Consider the following 17,420-nt stretch of genomic DNA (forward strand, 5'->3'; position numbering starts at 1 on the left):
ATATATATATAACGAGAAAAATATAACTGTGTAATAACACGATAATAATTATTGATATATAAAATATATGTCGCGCGCGTGAGTTGTGTATTAAAACTTTCTGAAAACTATAATTTTGTGTGATTTATTTTATAATTATGTTTACTTAATTTTTGAGGTAGTTATTAGTTACATATTATAATAAATTTAATTAAAGATTTTAACAGTAAAGTTACAGTTAACATTCAACCTAATAATTCGCAATTTTAAATTAATATTAGTTGCCTTCATTGATTGTTTTTTAATTAAAATCTTTATTAATTACATAATTATTGCACATTTTTATATATGTATATTAATTTATAATTGTTAAGTTGTTGAAGATAATAAAAGTCTTATGGTATTGGCAAAACGTTGATATCTTCATATAATGATATAAAATCAATTATCGATTGCTTATCAGTACTATATATTATTTCTTGAAAAAAACGTAAGTAAATATTTACACTATGTTGCATGGTTCCTCGAGGCGATAAAGGCGAGTGAGGATGCCTGTAATTAGTAACATTGTCGCTATCAGATCGATCTCCAAGCTGATCTTGATCCGAGCACAAACTGCATCGTTCGATACAAGTTGCTTTGACTCAATAGAATCTGATGTATTTGCTGTGTTACTTTCTATTGGATTGTCTAATGGCTGTCAATAAAATAGCAAATATTAATAGATATATATTGTAATGAAATCTGATAAATAATTTTGAAGAAAATAATCAAAAAGCAATAAAATGACGGTAAGATATACAGATAAGAGATGTAATTTTGATAGAACTGTTTTGTTGTTCACACTATATTTATAAAGAGAATTCCATTTTTCATTACGTTAATAATATGAAATTCTAATAAAATATAAAGAGTAGATGTCGCATTATATCATCTCTCGCTCTTTTAATTTCGCCTTTTCAAATGAATTCAAAATCAATTAAAGAATATGTTGTCTAATTGTTTTCTTAGAATTTATGCGTTATCAAAACAGTAAACAGTAATCACATATATTCTGTAATATATAAAATTTTCGATTCTAAAGCTTTCCAAAAAAAAAAAAAAAAAAAAATAAAAGTCGCTAACTACTAAAGATTGAGTCGAGTTATCGCTAATTATTGGTAGTCTACGAACTTGCAATTCTACTTCTGCACTTATAAGATTGTTCACGGATATTTGTATTCTACATTCATAGAATCCAGCATCTGTTTCTTGTATATCTTTAATCTGAAATATCAAATATATCAATTATGTGCCATTAATGTTTGAAATATATGAATATATCTTGAATATCCGCGATGCCCTGCATTCGCTCTCAAATTTTCACTCAACGAATTCCTCGTTATGATCGCATTTCACATGAAAAACACTTTCATTCCTGTCACGGCAACGTACGTCAACGCAGCTGCTGGATGCTGGACTTCTTTACCGTAACGTGCCTTCGTACTCCGTTCAGAGATAATCGCGATTCTTCGGAAAATTCCGAGATGTTCTCCCGGCGAGTCTACTCTCGAAACGAATCACTCGTGTGATTCAAAGTCCGATTTCAACGAGCTAATTAAAGCTCGCGCGAGGATTCATCCGTCAAAAGCTTGATGCACGCTTTCGTGCACGAGTGAGTTTAGGTTAGTACACGAGTTTGACATAACGGTACCGTCTCTGAGGATCCTATTCGGCGATAGTTCTGCGCATTCCGCGGCAATCTCACCTCAAGTTTCGCAACGTTTGTTCTTCTTCAGGATTGTGCGGCGTTTTATCCTTGCAGTTTTTATCCGTTGTCTTATCATTGATACTTTAATCGTTTTTGATTTGTGTATTCTCTCCTTCGTCATTTTGCTCGTTTTCATTCTTGACAAACGTGTGTGATTATTGGTTATATATATTAAAATTTATAATACACAATTGAGCCATTCACTGCGATGCAAATGTATTCTTACATGTACACAGAACAACACGTGACAATTGACAATACGTCCACGCGATAAAAAATGATGCAGAAATCGAATAATTTTCTGCTCTTCCGGAAATGACATGTATATAAGGCATTCCCCGGAAATAATAGATACATAATGAGATGTCACGAGATGTTGACCGCAACGTTTTCTCGCGCGAGACACGTTTTTTATCAAAAGATAATTGATTATGAATCAATAAAAGCAAAAAATTAATAATTGATTATAAATTAATAAAAATAAAAGTTTAATATATATGTATATCAATTTATATTTCTATTGTCTACTTGTTCTTTTTGTTATTTTTCAGTTACTCTATTGATTGTGAGAGAAACTTGCAGAAAGATTTAAGATTCTCAATATTTTGTTATTGCACACAATGTTGATAATTATCTTTTAAACAGCAAAAAAACGGAGGGAAGAGATTAGATTTTATATTATATTATTGATATAAATATGGATATTGATAAAATATCATGTCCAATATGTGGCAAGGAATTTGCTTCCTCTATTATCGAATCTCATGCTAACAAGTGCTTATTCTTTAATGAATCTGTGAAAGATGAAACCACGATTTTGCTTAAAGACTCAAGTCCTATAAACAAAAAAAGCAAGTTAAAACCAACAAATGTAAAAAAAGCGAATCAAGTGGCTGTAAAGAGAAAAAGTTCTTTGGATCAGTTTTCCTCCCAAAATTTCCAAAAGGAGGAAGAAGATGTTAAGGATGACATGCTACAAAAAAGCGTAATTATTATTGTTTAATACAGATTTAAATAATATTGTAGTTTGATAAAACATATTTATATAATCACATAAATAACAGGTTGTAATGATCGACTATTTTAAAATACATGCCAAATTTGCTTGTATTTTGCTAAATAATTTTTAAAAAAATTATATTGCATTAAAGTCATAAATTTTATATTTGCAGGTAAGCAATGAATGCAAGAAATTGCGTGGAAATGATCGTATACCTCTTGCAGAACAGATGAGACCTACATCATTATTAAATTTTGTTGGCCAGACACATATCCTTGGACCATGCACTATGCTATCAGAGCTCTTGCAAAAAAAGGAGATACCCAATATGATTCTCTGGGGTCCACCTGGATGTGGCAAGGTTAACGCCCTTAAAATTTTCTGTTTCTGTGTGAATATACAAGTATACATTTGTTTTCTTGTTTCACAGACATCCTTGGCTAATGTTATCGCGCACATGTGTAAGAACGATGCAAGTCGTAAACTCCGATACGTTAAGCTCTCTGCGGCCATGGCTGGTGTCCAGGAGGTAAAAGAAGTTATTAGTGTGGCCGCGAATCATACCAAATTTGCGCAGCGAACGATAGTGTTCATGGACGAGATACATAGGTTCAATAAGACACAGCAGGACGTTTTCTTACCACATGTCGAGTCAGGAACCATCACTCTCATTGGTGCTACGACAGAAAATCCCTCATTCAGTCTGAACTCTGCATTATTAAGCAGATGCAGAGTGATTGTTTTACACAAATTATCCATTGCAAACTTGGTATCGATTTTAAAACGTGCTGTAATTTCACTGGAAGGTATAATACACATGTCAGATAAAAGCACGTTGCAAAGTGAAGAAAGTACTTCGAAAGAAGACAAGGTCGAAATGGAGTCGTCCTATAATACAAAGTTTATTATAGACGAACCAACAATAGAGTGGTTGGCTGAAACTTGTGATGGTGATGCTCGAATAGCTTTAGGAGGGCTAGAAATGGCTGTGCGATCTAAAGCACCGAATGAAGAGGAACTACTGGACATCGGACCGGCCATAATAACGCTGAACGATGTCGAGGAGAGTCTGAAAAAAACGCACATGTTATACGATAAAAAGGGTGATCAACATTACGACACGATTTCCGCGTTACACAAGTCAGTTAGAGGCAGTGACGAAAATGCTTCCCTTTATTGGTTGACTAGAATGATCTCTGGCGGTGAAGATCCGGTTTATATCGCACGAAGATTAGTGAGGATGGCTAGTGAAGATATCGGCTTAGCTGATCCAAAAGCTCTCGGTTAGCAAATCATTCATAATTTATAATTGCTAACACTCATAAACCGTACATGTATTTTAATAATAATTATATGAAAGTGTAGAGAATAGATTTGTGAAATGTGATTAATTGTGAATGTAATTTATAGTTCACTTAATGTAAATGTATATTATTTATTAAGGGATAGCGATGCACACAATGCACGGTTGCAAAATGATCGGGATGCCGGAATGCGATGTTCTTTTGGCGCAATGTACAATATATTTAGCGAGAGCTCCAAAGTCCAGACTGATGGAAGACGCGCTTAGAGCTGCACAAAAAGTTGTAGCCGAGCATAAAGGCCCGCAACCAGGAGTGCCCTTACATCTAAGAAATGCTCCTACAAGACTCATGAAAGATTTAGGTAAATATTTTAATTTTTATCTCTTTTAAAAAAAGTATACGAAATATACACTTTTAATAAATTGAACTATATCAGGGTATAGTAAGGGATATAATATGAGGCACAAAGATGAGTCTGGATTGAGTTATCTGCCAGAGGGATTGGAAGATTTAGATTTCTTTGGTGATGATGAGGACGATACAATGTAAAAATACGATGATAATTGCTTTATCTTTAAGATACATTTCGTTATGTATATATATAACATGTTTTACATCAATGAGAAAAAAAAGATATAATTCATATTGTATTAATTACAAATTTCTCAAATATAAGAATTTCAGATCTCTCAGGGATTAAAGTATCATAAAAATTAATATAGAAATTATGGAAATTTTGTACAATGTGTATTGTAATTAAATATAGATATAGCAACTTTAGATAAGAATATATAGCAATGTTTAAATAAAGCATCTTATTCACACAACTGGAGAAGCAATATCTTTTAATTTAGTTGAATAAAAATAAAATTTATGTATATTTGAAAGCCCTTAGCTATAATTAATTTTTTATTTAACCATTGAATTATATCTGAAACTCGCCAATTGCAATTCTTACAAATGCATAATTTTTCTCCAAATTAATGTATTATTGTTAGCAGGCATATCCACAATCTGGATTAATTTAATATTATGCTCCTCAGCCAACTTTTTCAAATCTCTTACATCTCGTAAACCCCAACTCGGATCCTGCGATCTTAAAGACTTGTCGAAATTTACATTACTCTGAGGTGTGATCTGACCATCAAAAGCGTATGGTCCATACGTAATTAGCAGCCCGTTCGACTTCAGCAATTGTCCCGCATTATTAAATAAACCGATGGTGCATTGATACGGCGAAATATGCATCATGTTTGCGTTATATATATATTCTAAGCTGTTCGGCTTGAAGATACCATTACCCCACAGCCGGTAATCTTCGGTAACATCAATTCTTATAGGGCTTTTTATATTCGAGTGTCCGTTTGCGTGTGCAGCAATGCTCTCCAGAAGTCGTGGCTCGTACTCCGAGGGATAAAACGTGACGTGTGGAAAATGCGACGCGAAATGCGCCACATGCTGTCCCGAACCGGAGGATATCTCCAAGAAAGTCTGATTGGTGCCGCGTTGGATGTATCGTTTTAAAACCGATAATATGGGATCCTTATTACGGTCCGCCGCAGGATAAACGAGCTTTTTAGCAGCCATAGTATTGGACCTTGAAGAATTTATAATTTCATTTCTTGGAAAGCTTGCGGCTGTATATAGCATGCTTGCATAATACAATGTCTCCTTTTCGGAAGAACATATAGAATTAAAACTCAACAAAAAGATAAAATGCTTATTAGTTACAAGCGCGTAATCTCACCTGTGATTAACAGTGTAATGAATGATATTCTATGCCATGCTAGTTGTGTGACATTACTGTTTATATTTATAGCAAAGAGAGATTGCACATATCCTGAAAAATAAAAATATTTTTTTATATTATTAAATATACTGTTTATTTTTTATTTTATAGAAAAATAAGTTATTGGAACATAAATTTTTATCATTAAAACACTAAATTGTCTAGTAGTCTAATACATATATTTTGATAAACTTAAATATTTTGATAAAATATTGTCGGAAAAGGAAAATATAGAATAGAGAATGATAGTAAAATAAATTCACAATATATTATTTTAATAAGATATTGTATTTATTGATGAATATAATAATTTATTATAAAACCATTTGTGGTTTATAATATGGTGACATGTATTATAATTTTAATTTTTGTTGCTCCTGTTAAAGCACATTAACAGCATATTTATGATTGTTAATTTCCATTTCCAAATCAATATAATTGTCGCAAAGAAACTAGATATAATAGCTCGACATCATCAAACATAATTCGAACTACAATATTTTAATATTTTTATACTTTGTACAATATATACATAAAGAATACGATTCTTATGATGTATTAGGACATATATCTTGCATAAACGACTGTCACAAGAATTATAATAAATTAGACTGCAATTTAAATAATTAACAATTTGCGCGCGAAATTTACTCCGTTAAGTTTAACGTCTCTTCCTTTCCGAAGTGTCTTTTCCTTTCGACATTGTCTTTTCTTTTTTTTGCTGATCCTTTTTATTTCTCATCAATTCTGGTATATATACAGAATGTCCAGTTTTCTTTAAATGTTCAAATAATTTGTTTTTGCTAGGAAACTCCAATGAGCAAGAAACACAGCAATGAGTCAGATCATCAACATTTATGACTGGATCTTTTTTATTTTTACTTTTATTCTCTCGTTCCTCTTTTTTGCATGCTTTCTTTATTTTATTGGCTTTCAACCTTTCGTTAACAATATCTGCCTCTTCTGCTAGTTCGCTTTCGCACTTTGCTTGTTGTTTCTCCTTACTGTGTGTCTCCTCATTATTTTGTACCTTACTCATTGCTACCTTCTTCTGCTGTAATCTTTTGCGTTGTTTTTTCGATAGCCATATTTCTTCATTAGTACTCTCTGTATCCTCGTCACTAGCATCATGGTCTATCATAGAATGTAGATTCAGAATATTCCGCTTTTTCTTCTTTTTTTTCTGACGATACGACAATGGGATTTCTTTCTCCTGATCAGATATTAATTCGTCTTCGGATGTTACGTTATCGTCCTCATTTTCTATCTTAGATGAGAATGAAATGCTTTCGCCCATTTGTGGTTCTGTAGCTAATGGAACATCTCCGTCACCCATCTTTCTTTTTTCGCTTGCCGATCCTGAATCTTTTTCATCATCTGACATTAGTTCGGCTGAAGAGGTATCTCCATTATTCTCATCATCTGGTCGTCTCATATCACTCTGAGGATTCAGTAAGAAATCGGGCATTTGCGAGTTTGTTGCTAACTTGGGCCTATTTAGAGAAGTTGATTCTGTGCTTGAATCTCTTTCACGAGAACTGTCACGGAGGTCCTCGTTATCATCTATTGTGAGGTGCTTGAGCATGCTGACATTTTCTTTATGCTTTCTCGAGTTCTCATGGTTCGTAAAGGCTTTGTGCGTTTTGAAAATTTTATTGCAGGCGATGCAATAAAGTGTGTTGTCGTTCTCTGTGGCTGCTTCCTTATTGTCCATTCCAAATTCTGCTGTCAGATTCGCCTCGATGTTCTCCAGTTCCGCCTCGATATTCGAGAACTTGGACCACTCGGATTCGTTGTGATCGCGCAACAGTTTCTGCCTCTCCAACAAATGCGCCTTCCTGCGCTCTTCTGCCTTGCGAAAGTTCTCGCGAGCACGTTCGGCCAGCTTCTCCGCATAAGCTTGCACTCGTTTGTCACGTTTACGGACGAAGGCGACCAGATTGCGCACTTGCTCATTTCTTTCGCGTCTCGCCTTCTCGCGTACTTTTTTGTTCTCTTTTTCGGCGAGCCTGAAGATACGCCGGTTCGGCATCTCACGTATATCGTATGGGTCCAACCAAGCATAGGATCTCTTGGTACTGTAACTTTGCCAGTAGGCGTAGAAATCGTGCACTACATCCTCATAGGAGCTCAGAGAATCGCCAAAGCCAGGGACCTCGTCATTGGATTCGTTGTCTTTAGTAAATTCGGCGTCCTCTGCGGCTAATTTTTCGAAGACGTTTCGGTAAACGGCGTAGAAACCTGTCTCATCGTCTCTATAACCCTTGAAGCATGTAGCGGAGAAGTATGGGAAAAGATTGATAGAGTCGTCCTTGTAATCTTCTCCAATACCACCCTTCAGGATGGCTTCTCGATGATTGTCGTACCAGGTACGCTCATGGGGATCGCTCAGTATCTCCCATGCTTGTTGGACAATTTGAAACTGTTCCTTTGCTTCATTTGGATTATCAAGATTTTTATCTGGATGCCATTTTAATGCTAACTTCCTGTATGCCTTTTTTATATCAATGTCAGAAGCGTTTCTTTCAACTCCTAATACTTCGTAGTGACACTTCATTGTTGTATGTTAATATACAACTGTTAGACACAATTTCCTTATTTAAACCAAACTGTATGCTAAAAAAATGTAGATTATTAAACTGTGAAACTAAATAGCTTTCAGGTAATCTAATGCTTAGTTTAATTCAATTAAAAATAATTTCAGAGTTTATCAATTCTTCCCATAAATCTATAATAAAACAAGATCTGCAAAATAAAGAAATATACAGTACCCAAAATTATTACAAATACGTAAGATATTACAAAACATCTAATTTTAAATATTGTTAATAAACTATATAATTAATAAACGTCATTAATAAATCACTGTTTATATTTTCAAATATAAATTTGTTGTGAAATTTATTTTTATAATGTTCGACTTTTGAAAATATTGCCTACTTTATATTACTAAATTAAGATTTTAAAAATAATGTCTACACCTTCATGTCACAAAGAGATTGTTTTTAATCTATTCTAATGTTCTGACATATGTATTTTTTGTCAATACTTTTAATGCGCCAAGAGAACAATGTGCTTACCTTTTAATGTTTATTGATTCTATTGTTGAGATGTTGCGCGCAGTAAACGCGCAATTGATGTGAAATGGCCGAAATTCGTGTAATCATAGAAAAAGATGCAGTCATCAACAGTCGTGCACTTACAATTAATATGTGATTATTTTCTAACGCATCGTTGGTGTTTATACATGTGTGGAAATTGTCCGATTTCAGGTTATAATTTCCAATTAGGCTGCGTTCGGGAAACAGGACGTTTATGCGCTAAAAGCGTTGTTCTATCTTTGTTATTTACTGAAAGTTGAACAAAGACAGAGACATGCTCATAGAGCTGAAAGCGTGCTCTCCGAACGCACCCTGTAGAATCGATTCTTTCGTAAGATCGATTATCTCGTTGACATTCTCTAATTCGATCAATTACTATGTTTAAAACTCATTATTGAAAATTTTGCGCATGATTGTTCTTTATAAAAAAATTGTCTACGTTTTTCAAAATTTTTGTATTATCTAATCTAAAATTGAAAAATTATTATTGAAAATAACAATTTATCTGTATTTTCTATAGATATCGTCCAAACTAGCGTGATTTAGAAACTTTTGAGGTGGAACAGCTGATTACTAATACTCTTGCCCGCACTGTCAGGCATCGTCTTCGACAGCAAGATGGCGATGGTCGTGAGAGTGCAGTAAAAAGTGAGAGATTTTCGGCAAATATCGCCAGTTGCAACGTCTCAGGCGGTTGTCTGCAGTATTCATTGGCTCGTGGTAATTATTCTTCACATGTCTATCCGCACGATTGCTCTTAACATCTTAAAGGCAGACGTCTCTGGGATCTACGTCACTAGCCTTGATCACTTGTGACATTTTGCCAACATCATGTGTAGCAGACGCCTTTAATTACTTTCAATCAATTCCCTTTCTTGCCCCTAAGCCTCTAATGATTTCCAGGACTTGACGAATTCTCGAGCCTTACACGAACTAATCTTGATTATGTTCGTCGTAGATTTACTTTAATATTTTGTCAATATGATATATAGTTATGAATCATATAGTTAATAACAGGTTTATCATTTTATTGGGTGGTTATCTCTTTCTATTCGATATCAATGATAGTGCCGTTCTTTTTGTTTTTTTTTTTTAATGTAATTTACTACTTAGGAATTATCCTTTGCGTTTTAGATATTTTTCAGTTTGATGGTATTGTTGATATGGTTGATGACAGTATTGTTGATATGGTTGAGTATTCATTTTAAAACATTTTAAAACAGTTATTCTAATTTGTAGTTTTGTGATCAAGCTCTTTTACTCGGGTTTTTAAATTATTTTCTAAATCATATCATGAGAAATATACTCCAATTAATTAGAAAAATAGCATTGGGATGAGCATAAATGAAGATGTAAAGAGAGTGTGCTTATTACTTTGTAATAATAATTTTCAGATTGCTCGCAAAGATGACTGCAGGTACCAGTTTAGTGGTGCCCATAGTGCTATGGGGACGTATAGCACCAACCCATTGTATTTCTTGTGTCTATCTATCTCGGGATCAAAAAACATTGGTGACAGGATGTTATGATGGACAAATATGTTTGTGGCAAGTGGATCCAGAAACATTAAAGGTAGAGTTAGAGGGTTAGAGAAGATTATGGAAAATATTATTTTTTTCTTCTAATACATTTATTATAATCATGATATTTATGTAGATGACTCCAAGATGTCTACTCGTTGGACATACTGCTCCGATAATGTGTCTCAGTCGAGCTAGTGTCATAATGGAGCAAAATTTCATCGTTAGCAGCAGCGAGAGCGGAGAGATGTGCACTTGGGATCTAGTTGACGGAAAATGTCGCGAAGCAGTGAAGCTTAATAATGTTCACACACAAATGTTGCCCTATGTTTCCGCGGGAGGAGAGGATGTTAGGTTGTTTTGTTCCGGGTAAGAATCTTCTTGTTCTCATCGCATCGTGATGATAGTATCGCTCACGTTGAGAAAATGTTTGGTTTTTTTTCTGTTTAGATACTATCCTGAGGTGCTGGTGATGGATCCATTCAGTTTGGAAGTGCTGTTTACCCTGAGCTCTCGCGTCAATCCAGATTGGATTAGCGCATTGCACGTTTTACGGCCGGCCAAACGGAAAGGTCGGTTCTACGTGCATACAAGTTAGTTACACTCCATCACACCTACGCTTACCATGACTCTTCCGTTACCTTCTATCAATTTCATTGCCAATAGATACTGTATAAATATGATTTGCAATATGGCTTTTATAAGGATTTGTCTCCTCGTTTCAATGTTTAACGCGGTAATTTAAATCTGACATGTATTATTCTATCACGATCTAAAATTTTTTCTTTTATCTATGTGATAAAAAAAGTTCTCATATATCTCTATATAACAGTCAGTATTATCTTTTATACAAGTCGATAATCTTTTACTTGATTGAAAATCGGCAATATATTAAACAGTATCTTTTGGTATTTCATTATCTTATATATTTACATGTTCCTTTTTAAGTAAAGAACTTTCGGATACTAATGGTAAAAATTCTCTTTTATTCAGTTTTGTATTATATTTGAATGAATTTTAATTGTGGATAATAATATTTTTATAATATTTACACTAAACAATAATTTTACTAATATGATTTAAAAGCAACTAACGATACCAACAAAGTCACTTGTATAGAGATATTTTTTTTCATTTTGAATTTTATAATCTGCTGCTCTTTGCCAGTTTTTAGGCAATTAACCTGAAGAAGCTTTATGCTTTGGGTATAAAGAGAGATTTTTTTTTTGACAAATATTTCGTGTATTGATGATTCTATTTTGCCGTGTAAAATAATTTATACAATTTGAACGCAATTTTTGATAATAGCAGTTTTATATCTAATATTTTTGGACTGAGCATTTAATATAACAGTTATATTGTTGCAGCATGATTAATGAAATTGGACAATTCAGTGCTAGTGCACTGATGGTCGAAGCTGTATCTCACATCTTCCCTTTTTTTTTATTATCTAATCGTTATTCACACATATCTCTTTTTTATGCATCATTTTTGGAGCAACTTAATTATTATTAATATCTTGTTTTATTTCTCTTTCTTTTTATAGTAATATTTATATATTGTTCATATATCATGTTACTTACACATGAATCGTCCAATATTTGCTATATCTTTATAACACCTTCATTACACCATCATTACACCTTCATAACACTCTCACCTTGGTATAGTATGTTCTATCTCTATTCGTAAGTATATGTATATATATATTATAATATATATTTACACCACAACAAAATATTAAATTGCACACTATTGTTAAGTTTAATCTTTTAATTAAAAGTTTATTGATAGATATTTGAACTATTAGTTATTTTATCAAAATATAAAATTAATTAAAAAATATTATTTGATATCTAGAATATTTTTTTAGCAGTTATAGAGAGTATTAATTTACAGTCTATTGTTTAACTATGTGTTCTTAAAAGTTATGCGTGCGATTAAGAAATAGATATTTTGTATGTATAAAAAAAAACTCAGACTAAGTCGTAGGAGAAGGCTTTGATGATAATAAAAAAGAGAGCAAACAGCCTGCAAAGAATGCAAATACTCTTATCAGCACCGATTGGATACAACAATGCACACATTAATTGCTATCTGTTAATCAGCACTGGTTCTTAGATTCTGCATGATTAAATAAATGACGTACATACATAATTTCTGCAATAATTTGAAAATAAGCATGATTTTATTGTAACTTAATATGTATCGCTTTCCTCTCTATGGAAACATCTGACATGCTTGTAATACTATACTTTACGCATAACGGAAATTATTATTAGTTAACGAGAGGTACTTTATACTCTTGCAATTAATAAAATTATGTTATCTCTAATCACTTTTAACTCTGTTTTTTGGCCGCTTATCCGGTCTAATAAATAATATTATTTGCATTAATCTATCAAGACTGACAAATTTTGCGTTCATAACGAACAGCAAACTGTTTGGGTGACTCTAACAAAATATCGCTTAAAATGCATCTTTTCTGGATTTATTTAACGCACAACAGGCGCTTCTATTCGTTTAAAGATGATGTCGTACTGGCTCTGACTACCACGGGTACAGTTAAAGTGTGGACGCTTCTGGGACACGAGAATCGAAACAGCGAACCTCTGTATGAGCATGAAAGCAAGCAGATTCGCTGCTTGAATGCACTCGCGATGACTTGCTGTCCTTATAATCAAAGAACGGTGCTCATTGTATGCTCCAAATATTGGCAGGTAATTTGCAAGTGTCATTATCACTAATAAAAATGTTTTATTGGAGATTATTTTTACTACAAAAATATGTATATCTCGGATAAGACTATGCAACACAAGAAGAATCGGTTCCAAATACTTTTAAACATGATTTTAGCATTAGTATGCATCCTTAGAATATGTGTGATTAATAATTTGCATTATTTTTACATAATATATATATATATATATATATATATATATATATATATATATATATATATATATATATATCTTTTCTCTAACTGATAATAATATTATTAAACGAATAATTTTCTCTCTCTTACGCCCCGAATTTAATACTTATGATTGAATAACACTATGTAACAGTTTGATCGAAATACTGGAATAGTAAATCTTATTGATTAGCATATCCCTTTGTTGCTTCTAGGGTTCTGGTACAACTTGACAGGTAGTTTCTTTTTGCGTATACATAAGTATTAAAATTCTATTGCAATACCTACCAATATCTGTGTACAGAAAAAGTTTACTAATAGTTTAGTAGCATGATTATGTTTACTAAAATAATTTATTAACTATAGTTTATAGTTAAAAATTCTGACGTAACGATTGAAACGAGTTATTAATATGCTTTTAACAAATATATAATTGTAATTTTTATATGTGACACATCTTAGAGAAATATAATTTCATAGATGTTTCACAGATATTACTATTTTAATCATTAGTTGTGTATTTTGTATATCTAAGAAGGACATCTCAGAAAGTGTCATTAAAATCACTCAACATTCGTATTATTTTCCTGTAAATTTCTAACAAATATAATTGTTGGACGCATTACAAACATAAAATGAGTTTTCCTCTTTCAATTCTAGGCCTGAATGCTGTAGAAGCACTTGCTGGCAATGCACATGTTTGATATTTTATTTTTTATCTTGTTTGTAATCATTTATCATGTGCCTACATGGTCAGAGTCATATTATCGTTTACTAAAAAAACACTACGTTACATTTAATAACCAAATTTCATAAAATAGAAAGTATTATAACACATTTTTTTTTTCTGTTTACCTTCATGTAGAAAGTTATTCTGATACTTTTTTATTTGAGATTGAAATAAAGCTATCTCGAATATAATTATTAAGACAAAACACACTTGAGATTAGGAACTATATAATTATTAGTAATAATATTAAAATATTGATTAATAGAATTCTTGTTGCATTTTATTTTTTCATATAAAAATAATTATGAAGAAATTCTTTTTTTTTGGGGGGGGGGAGCTTTCAGAATTCAATATTTATAGTTCAGGACTCAGTATTTATAATATATAATCCCACAAGTTTCATACATGCATATAAATTAACAATTAACACAATGGTTCATATTACGGTGATGTCTTTTTCATATTATTCACATCTGCATTCTACGCGGGATCTGGTGTTCTTCTAGCAAGCTGAAGGGCAAGGCTCTCAGCAGGTAACCCGCATTATCACTTGTACATCTCTCTTTTTCTCTTTGTCTCTCTTTGTTACTCACTCTTGTTATTCATTGTCGTCTCTTTTATTTTCCTTCTGTATTCTTATTCTTTTTTGGTGCAAGGATGTGCGAAAAATCTAGCATACATACATTAGATGTACATTGATGTTATTGGAAACTGGTACTCTGGATGCACCATATTTCATAATTCTAACGCAAATTGGTTCATTACATCGACGTGAATTATGCTCATCATCGACATCAAACATACAGCGATATTTTTTTTATTTCTTTTTCATATATTCACAAAATATATATATATATATCAATGAAATAACTTTATAGATATTCGACGCCGGTGATTTCTCGGTTCTTTGCTCGGTAACGGCTCCGCGTGGCGAACGTTGGATGGCAGGCGACTTTTTAGCTGCTGACAGGGTCATTTTGTGGAGCGACGAAGGTCATGGATATCTGTACAAACTTCCAGCAAAGTATGTATTTGTTCGATATGACAAATAAGTTTCTTCGATACACTGATACTGATTTTCAGTGATAAAAGATATATATATATATATATATATCTTTTCTCTAACTGATAATAATGGAGCGACGAATATCTGTACAAACTTCCAGCAAAGTACGTATTTGTTCGATATGACAAATAAGTTTCTTCGATACACTGATACTGATTTTACTGATTTTCAGATATATATATATATATATATATCTTTTCTCTAACTGATAATAATATTATTAAACGAATAATTTTCTCTCTCTTACGCCCCGAATTTAATACTTATGATTGAATAACACTATGTAACAGTTTGATCGAAATACTGGAATAGTAAATCTTATTGATTAGCATATCCCTTTGTTGCTTCTAGGGTTCTGGTACAACTTGACAGGTAGTTTCTTTTTGCGTATACATAAGTATTAAAATTCTATTGCAATACCTACCAATATCTGTGTACAGAAAAAGTTTACTAATAGTTTAGTAGCATGATTATGTTTACTAAAATAATTTATTAACTATAGTTTATAGTTAAAAATTCTGACGTAACGATTGAAACGAGTTATTAATATGCTTTTAACAAATATATAATTGTAATTTTTATATGTGACACATCTTAGAGAAATATAATTTCATAGATGTTTCACAGATATTACTATTTTAATCATTAGTTGTGTATTTTGTATATCTAAGAAGGACATCTCAGAAAGTGTCATTAAAATCACTCAACATTCGTATTATTTTCCTGTAAATTTCTAACAAATATAATTGTTGGACGCATTACAAACATAAAATGAGTTTTCCTCTTTCAATTCTAGGCCTGAATGCTGTAGAAGCACTTGCTGGCAATGCACATGTTTGATATTTTATTTTTTATCTTGTTTGTAATCATTTATCATGTGCCTACATGGTCAGAGTCATATTATCGTTTACTAAAAAAACACTACGTTACATTTAATAACCAAATTTCATAAAATAGAAAGTATTATAACACATTTTTTTTTTCTGTTTACCTTCATGTAGAAAGTTATTCTGATACTTTTTTATTTGAGATTGAAATAAAGCTATCTCGAATATAATTATTAAGACAAAACACACTTGAGATTAGGAACTATATAATTATTAGTAATAATATTAAAATATTGATTAATAGAATTCTTGTTGCATTTTATTTTTTCATATAAAAATAATTATGAAGAAATTCTTTTTTTTTGGGGGGGGGGAGCTTTCAGAATTCAATATTTATAGTTCAGGACTCAGTATTTATAATATATAATCCCACAAGTTTCATACATGCATATAAATTAACAATTAACACAATGGTTCATATTACGGTGATGTCTTTTTCATATTATTCACATCTGCATTCTACGCGGGATCTGGTGTTCTTCTAGCAAGCTGAAGGGCAAGGCTCTCAGCAGGTAACCCGCATTATCACTTGTACATCTCTCTTTTTCTCTTTGTCTCTCTTTGTTACTCACTCTTGTTATTCATTGTCGTCTCTTTTATTTTCCTTCTGTATTCTTATTCTTTTTTGGTGCAAGGATGTGCGAAAAATCTAGCATACATACATTAGATGTACATTGATGTTATTGGAAACTGGTACTCTGGATGCACCATATTTCATAATTCTAACGCAAATTGGTTCATTACATCGACGTGAATTATGCTCATCATCGACATCAAACATACAGCGATATTTTTTTTATTTCTTTTTCATATATTCACAAAATTATCATGATTTCTCTCATCAGCATTTACATACAAACTCGTATGTACGCGCGTATATATTCTGTTGTACACGAGACACTCGTATACTCAACATATCGTAATCATTCTGACAATTTTTAATCGCAGTATTTAGACAGGTAATATAAACAAGGTGAAAATGCGCGAAAGAAGGTAAATGCGAAAAAGAATCATATATATTGTTATACCATTATTTCATTGCTTATTACTTCATTAATTCTTATATTCTGTTTGCTTTAAGTTGCTTTGCACTATTATTATTAATTGTGCGATGAAATAAAAGAAACGCGACACAAAGGTAATTTATAAGGAAAGAGAGAGAGAGTAGTTTCCTAAAATCAAAATATTTTAATAATTCTTACAACTTAAAGAATTAATGCTATCTTTTAATTCGAAAATGAAAGCAAGAAGAGATGTATCATATGGTTCAGGAAAATCTATCGTTTCTTTGATTCAAAAAATAATTTCAGATATATTGATATTAGAATCATTCAATATCTTTCATAATTTATCGAAGTAGAACTAAAATTGTGGTCAGAA

General features: G+C 32.1%; 5 protein-coding genes across 20 annotated transcripts in view; 2 read left to right on the forward strand and 3 right to left on the reverse strand.

Annotated features, from left to right (window-relative positions):
- Positions 1-1,033, reverse strand: part of LOC115244717 (protein O-mannosyltransferase 1) — a 9,874-nt gene extending 8,841 nt beyond the window's left edge. Inside the window, exon 1 of the mRNA XM_029822626.1 lies at positions 486-1,033. Within this exon, the coding sequence (XP_029678486.1) occupies positions 486-547 (62 nt within the window). The 5' untranslated portion in view covers positions 548-1,033. The remainder of the gene's footprint in view (positions 1-485) is intronic.
- A 281-nt stretch (positions 1,034-1,314) lies between these two features.
- LOC115244719 (ATPase WRNIP1-like) lies at positions 1,315-4,862 on the forward strand. Of its 5 annotated transcripts, none has more exons than XM_029822629.1 (6): positions 1,315-1,876; positions 1,966-2,714; positions 2,902-3,090; positions 3,160-4,012; positions 4,173-4,394; positions 4,470-4,862. In XM_029822629.1, the coding sequence occupies exons 2-6, from the start codon at positions 2,427-2,429 to the stop codon at positions 4,580-4,582; spliced, it is 1,665 nt and encodes a 554-aa protein (XP_029678489.1). In that variant the 5' UTR covers positions 1,315-1,876; positions 1,966-2,426; the 3' UTR covers positions 4,583-4,862. The 5 variants fall into 5 exon arrangements, with proteins under 5 accessions (XP_029678489.1, XP_029678490.1, XP_029678491.1 ...); XM_029822630.1 differs by having other exon boundaries at positions 2,281-2,714; XM_029822631.1 differs by having other exon boundaries at positions 2,375-2,714.
- A 125-nt stretch (positions 4,863-4,987) lies between these two features.
- Positions 4,988-5,620, reverse strand: LOC115244704 (methyltransferase-like 26). Its single transcript, XM_029822591.1, has one exon. It carries the CDS (start codon positions 5,618-5,620, stop codon positions 4,988-4,990), a length of 633 nt encoding a protein of 210 aa, XP_029678451.1.
- A 474-nt stretch (positions 5,621-6,094) lies between these two features.
- LOC115244718 (dnaJ homolog subfamily C member 21) lies at positions 6,095-9,129 on the reverse strand. Its single transcript, XM_029822627.1, has 2 exons — positions 8,903-9,129; positions 6,095-8,438 (listed from the first exon to the last, which is right to left on the reverse strand). Exon 2 carries the CDS (start codon positions 8,377-8,379, stop codon positions 6,484-6,486), a length of 1,896 nt encoding a protein of 631 aa, XP_029678487.1. The 5' UTR covers positions 8,380-8,438; positions 8,903-9,129; the 3' UTR covers positions 6,095-6,483.
- Positions 9,130-9,492: 363 nt separating this feature from the next.
- Positions 9,493-17,420, forward strand: part of LOC115244713 (WD repeat-containing protein 7) — a 36,829-nt gene continuing 28,901 nt past the window's right edge. For 5 of the 12 annotated variants that reach the window (XM_029822603.1, XM_029822604.1, XM_029822602.1 and 2 more), the window contains exons 1-7: positions 9,493-9,643; positions 10,318-10,495; positions 10,580-10,812; positions 10,894-11,036; positions 12,973-13,163; positions 14,966-15,111; positions 16,526-16,552. In XM_029822603.1, coding sequence (XP_029678463.1) covers positions 10,331-10,495; positions 10,580-10,812; positions 10,894-11,036; positions 12,973-13,163; positions 14,966-15,111; positions 16,526-16,552 — 905 coding nt within the window. In that variant the 5' untranslated portion in view covers positions 9,493-9,643; positions 10,318-10,330. Of the gene's footprint in view, positions 9,644-10,317; positions 10,496-10,579; positions 10,813-10,893; positions 11,037-12,972; positions 13,164-14,965; positions 15,112-15,239; positions 15,258-15,504; positions 15,526-16,525; positions 16,553-17,420 lie in introns of those variants that run through there. The other 7 variants (XM_029822605.1, XM_029822606.1, XM_029822607.1 and 4 more) reach the window with 7 other exon arrangements.

Source organism: Formica exsecta, unplaced genomic scaffold (genome assembly GCF_003651465.1).
Source record: "Formica exsecta isolate Colony F162 unplaced genomic scaffold, ASM365146v1 scaffold83, whole genome shotgun sequence".
NCBI classification, from domain to species: domain Eukaryota; kingdom Metazoa; phylum Arthropoda; class Insecta; order Hymenoptera; family Formicidae; genus Formica; species Formica exsecta.

Coding starts and splice junctions, on each gene's coding strand:
- LOC115244718 (XM_029822627.1), bottom strand. CDS start 8,379: ATGAAGTGTCACTACGAAGTATTAGGAGTTGAAAGAAACGCTTCTGAC.
- LOC115244719 (XM_029822628.1), top strand. CDS start 2,427: ATGGATATTGATAAAATATCATGTCCAATATGTGGCAAGGAATTTGCT. Junction 4,013..4,172: donor AGCTGATCCAAAAGCTCTCG/GTTAGCAAATCA, acceptor TTATTTATTAAG/GGATAGCGATGCACACAATG. Junction 4,395..4,469: donor AAGACTCATGAAAGATTTAG/GTAAATATTTTA, acceptor GAACTATATCAG/GGTATAGTAAGGGATATAAT.
- LOC115244704 (XM_029822591.1), bottom strand. CDS start 5,620: ATGGCTGCTAAAAAGCTCGTTTATCCTGCGGCGGACCGTAATAAGGAT.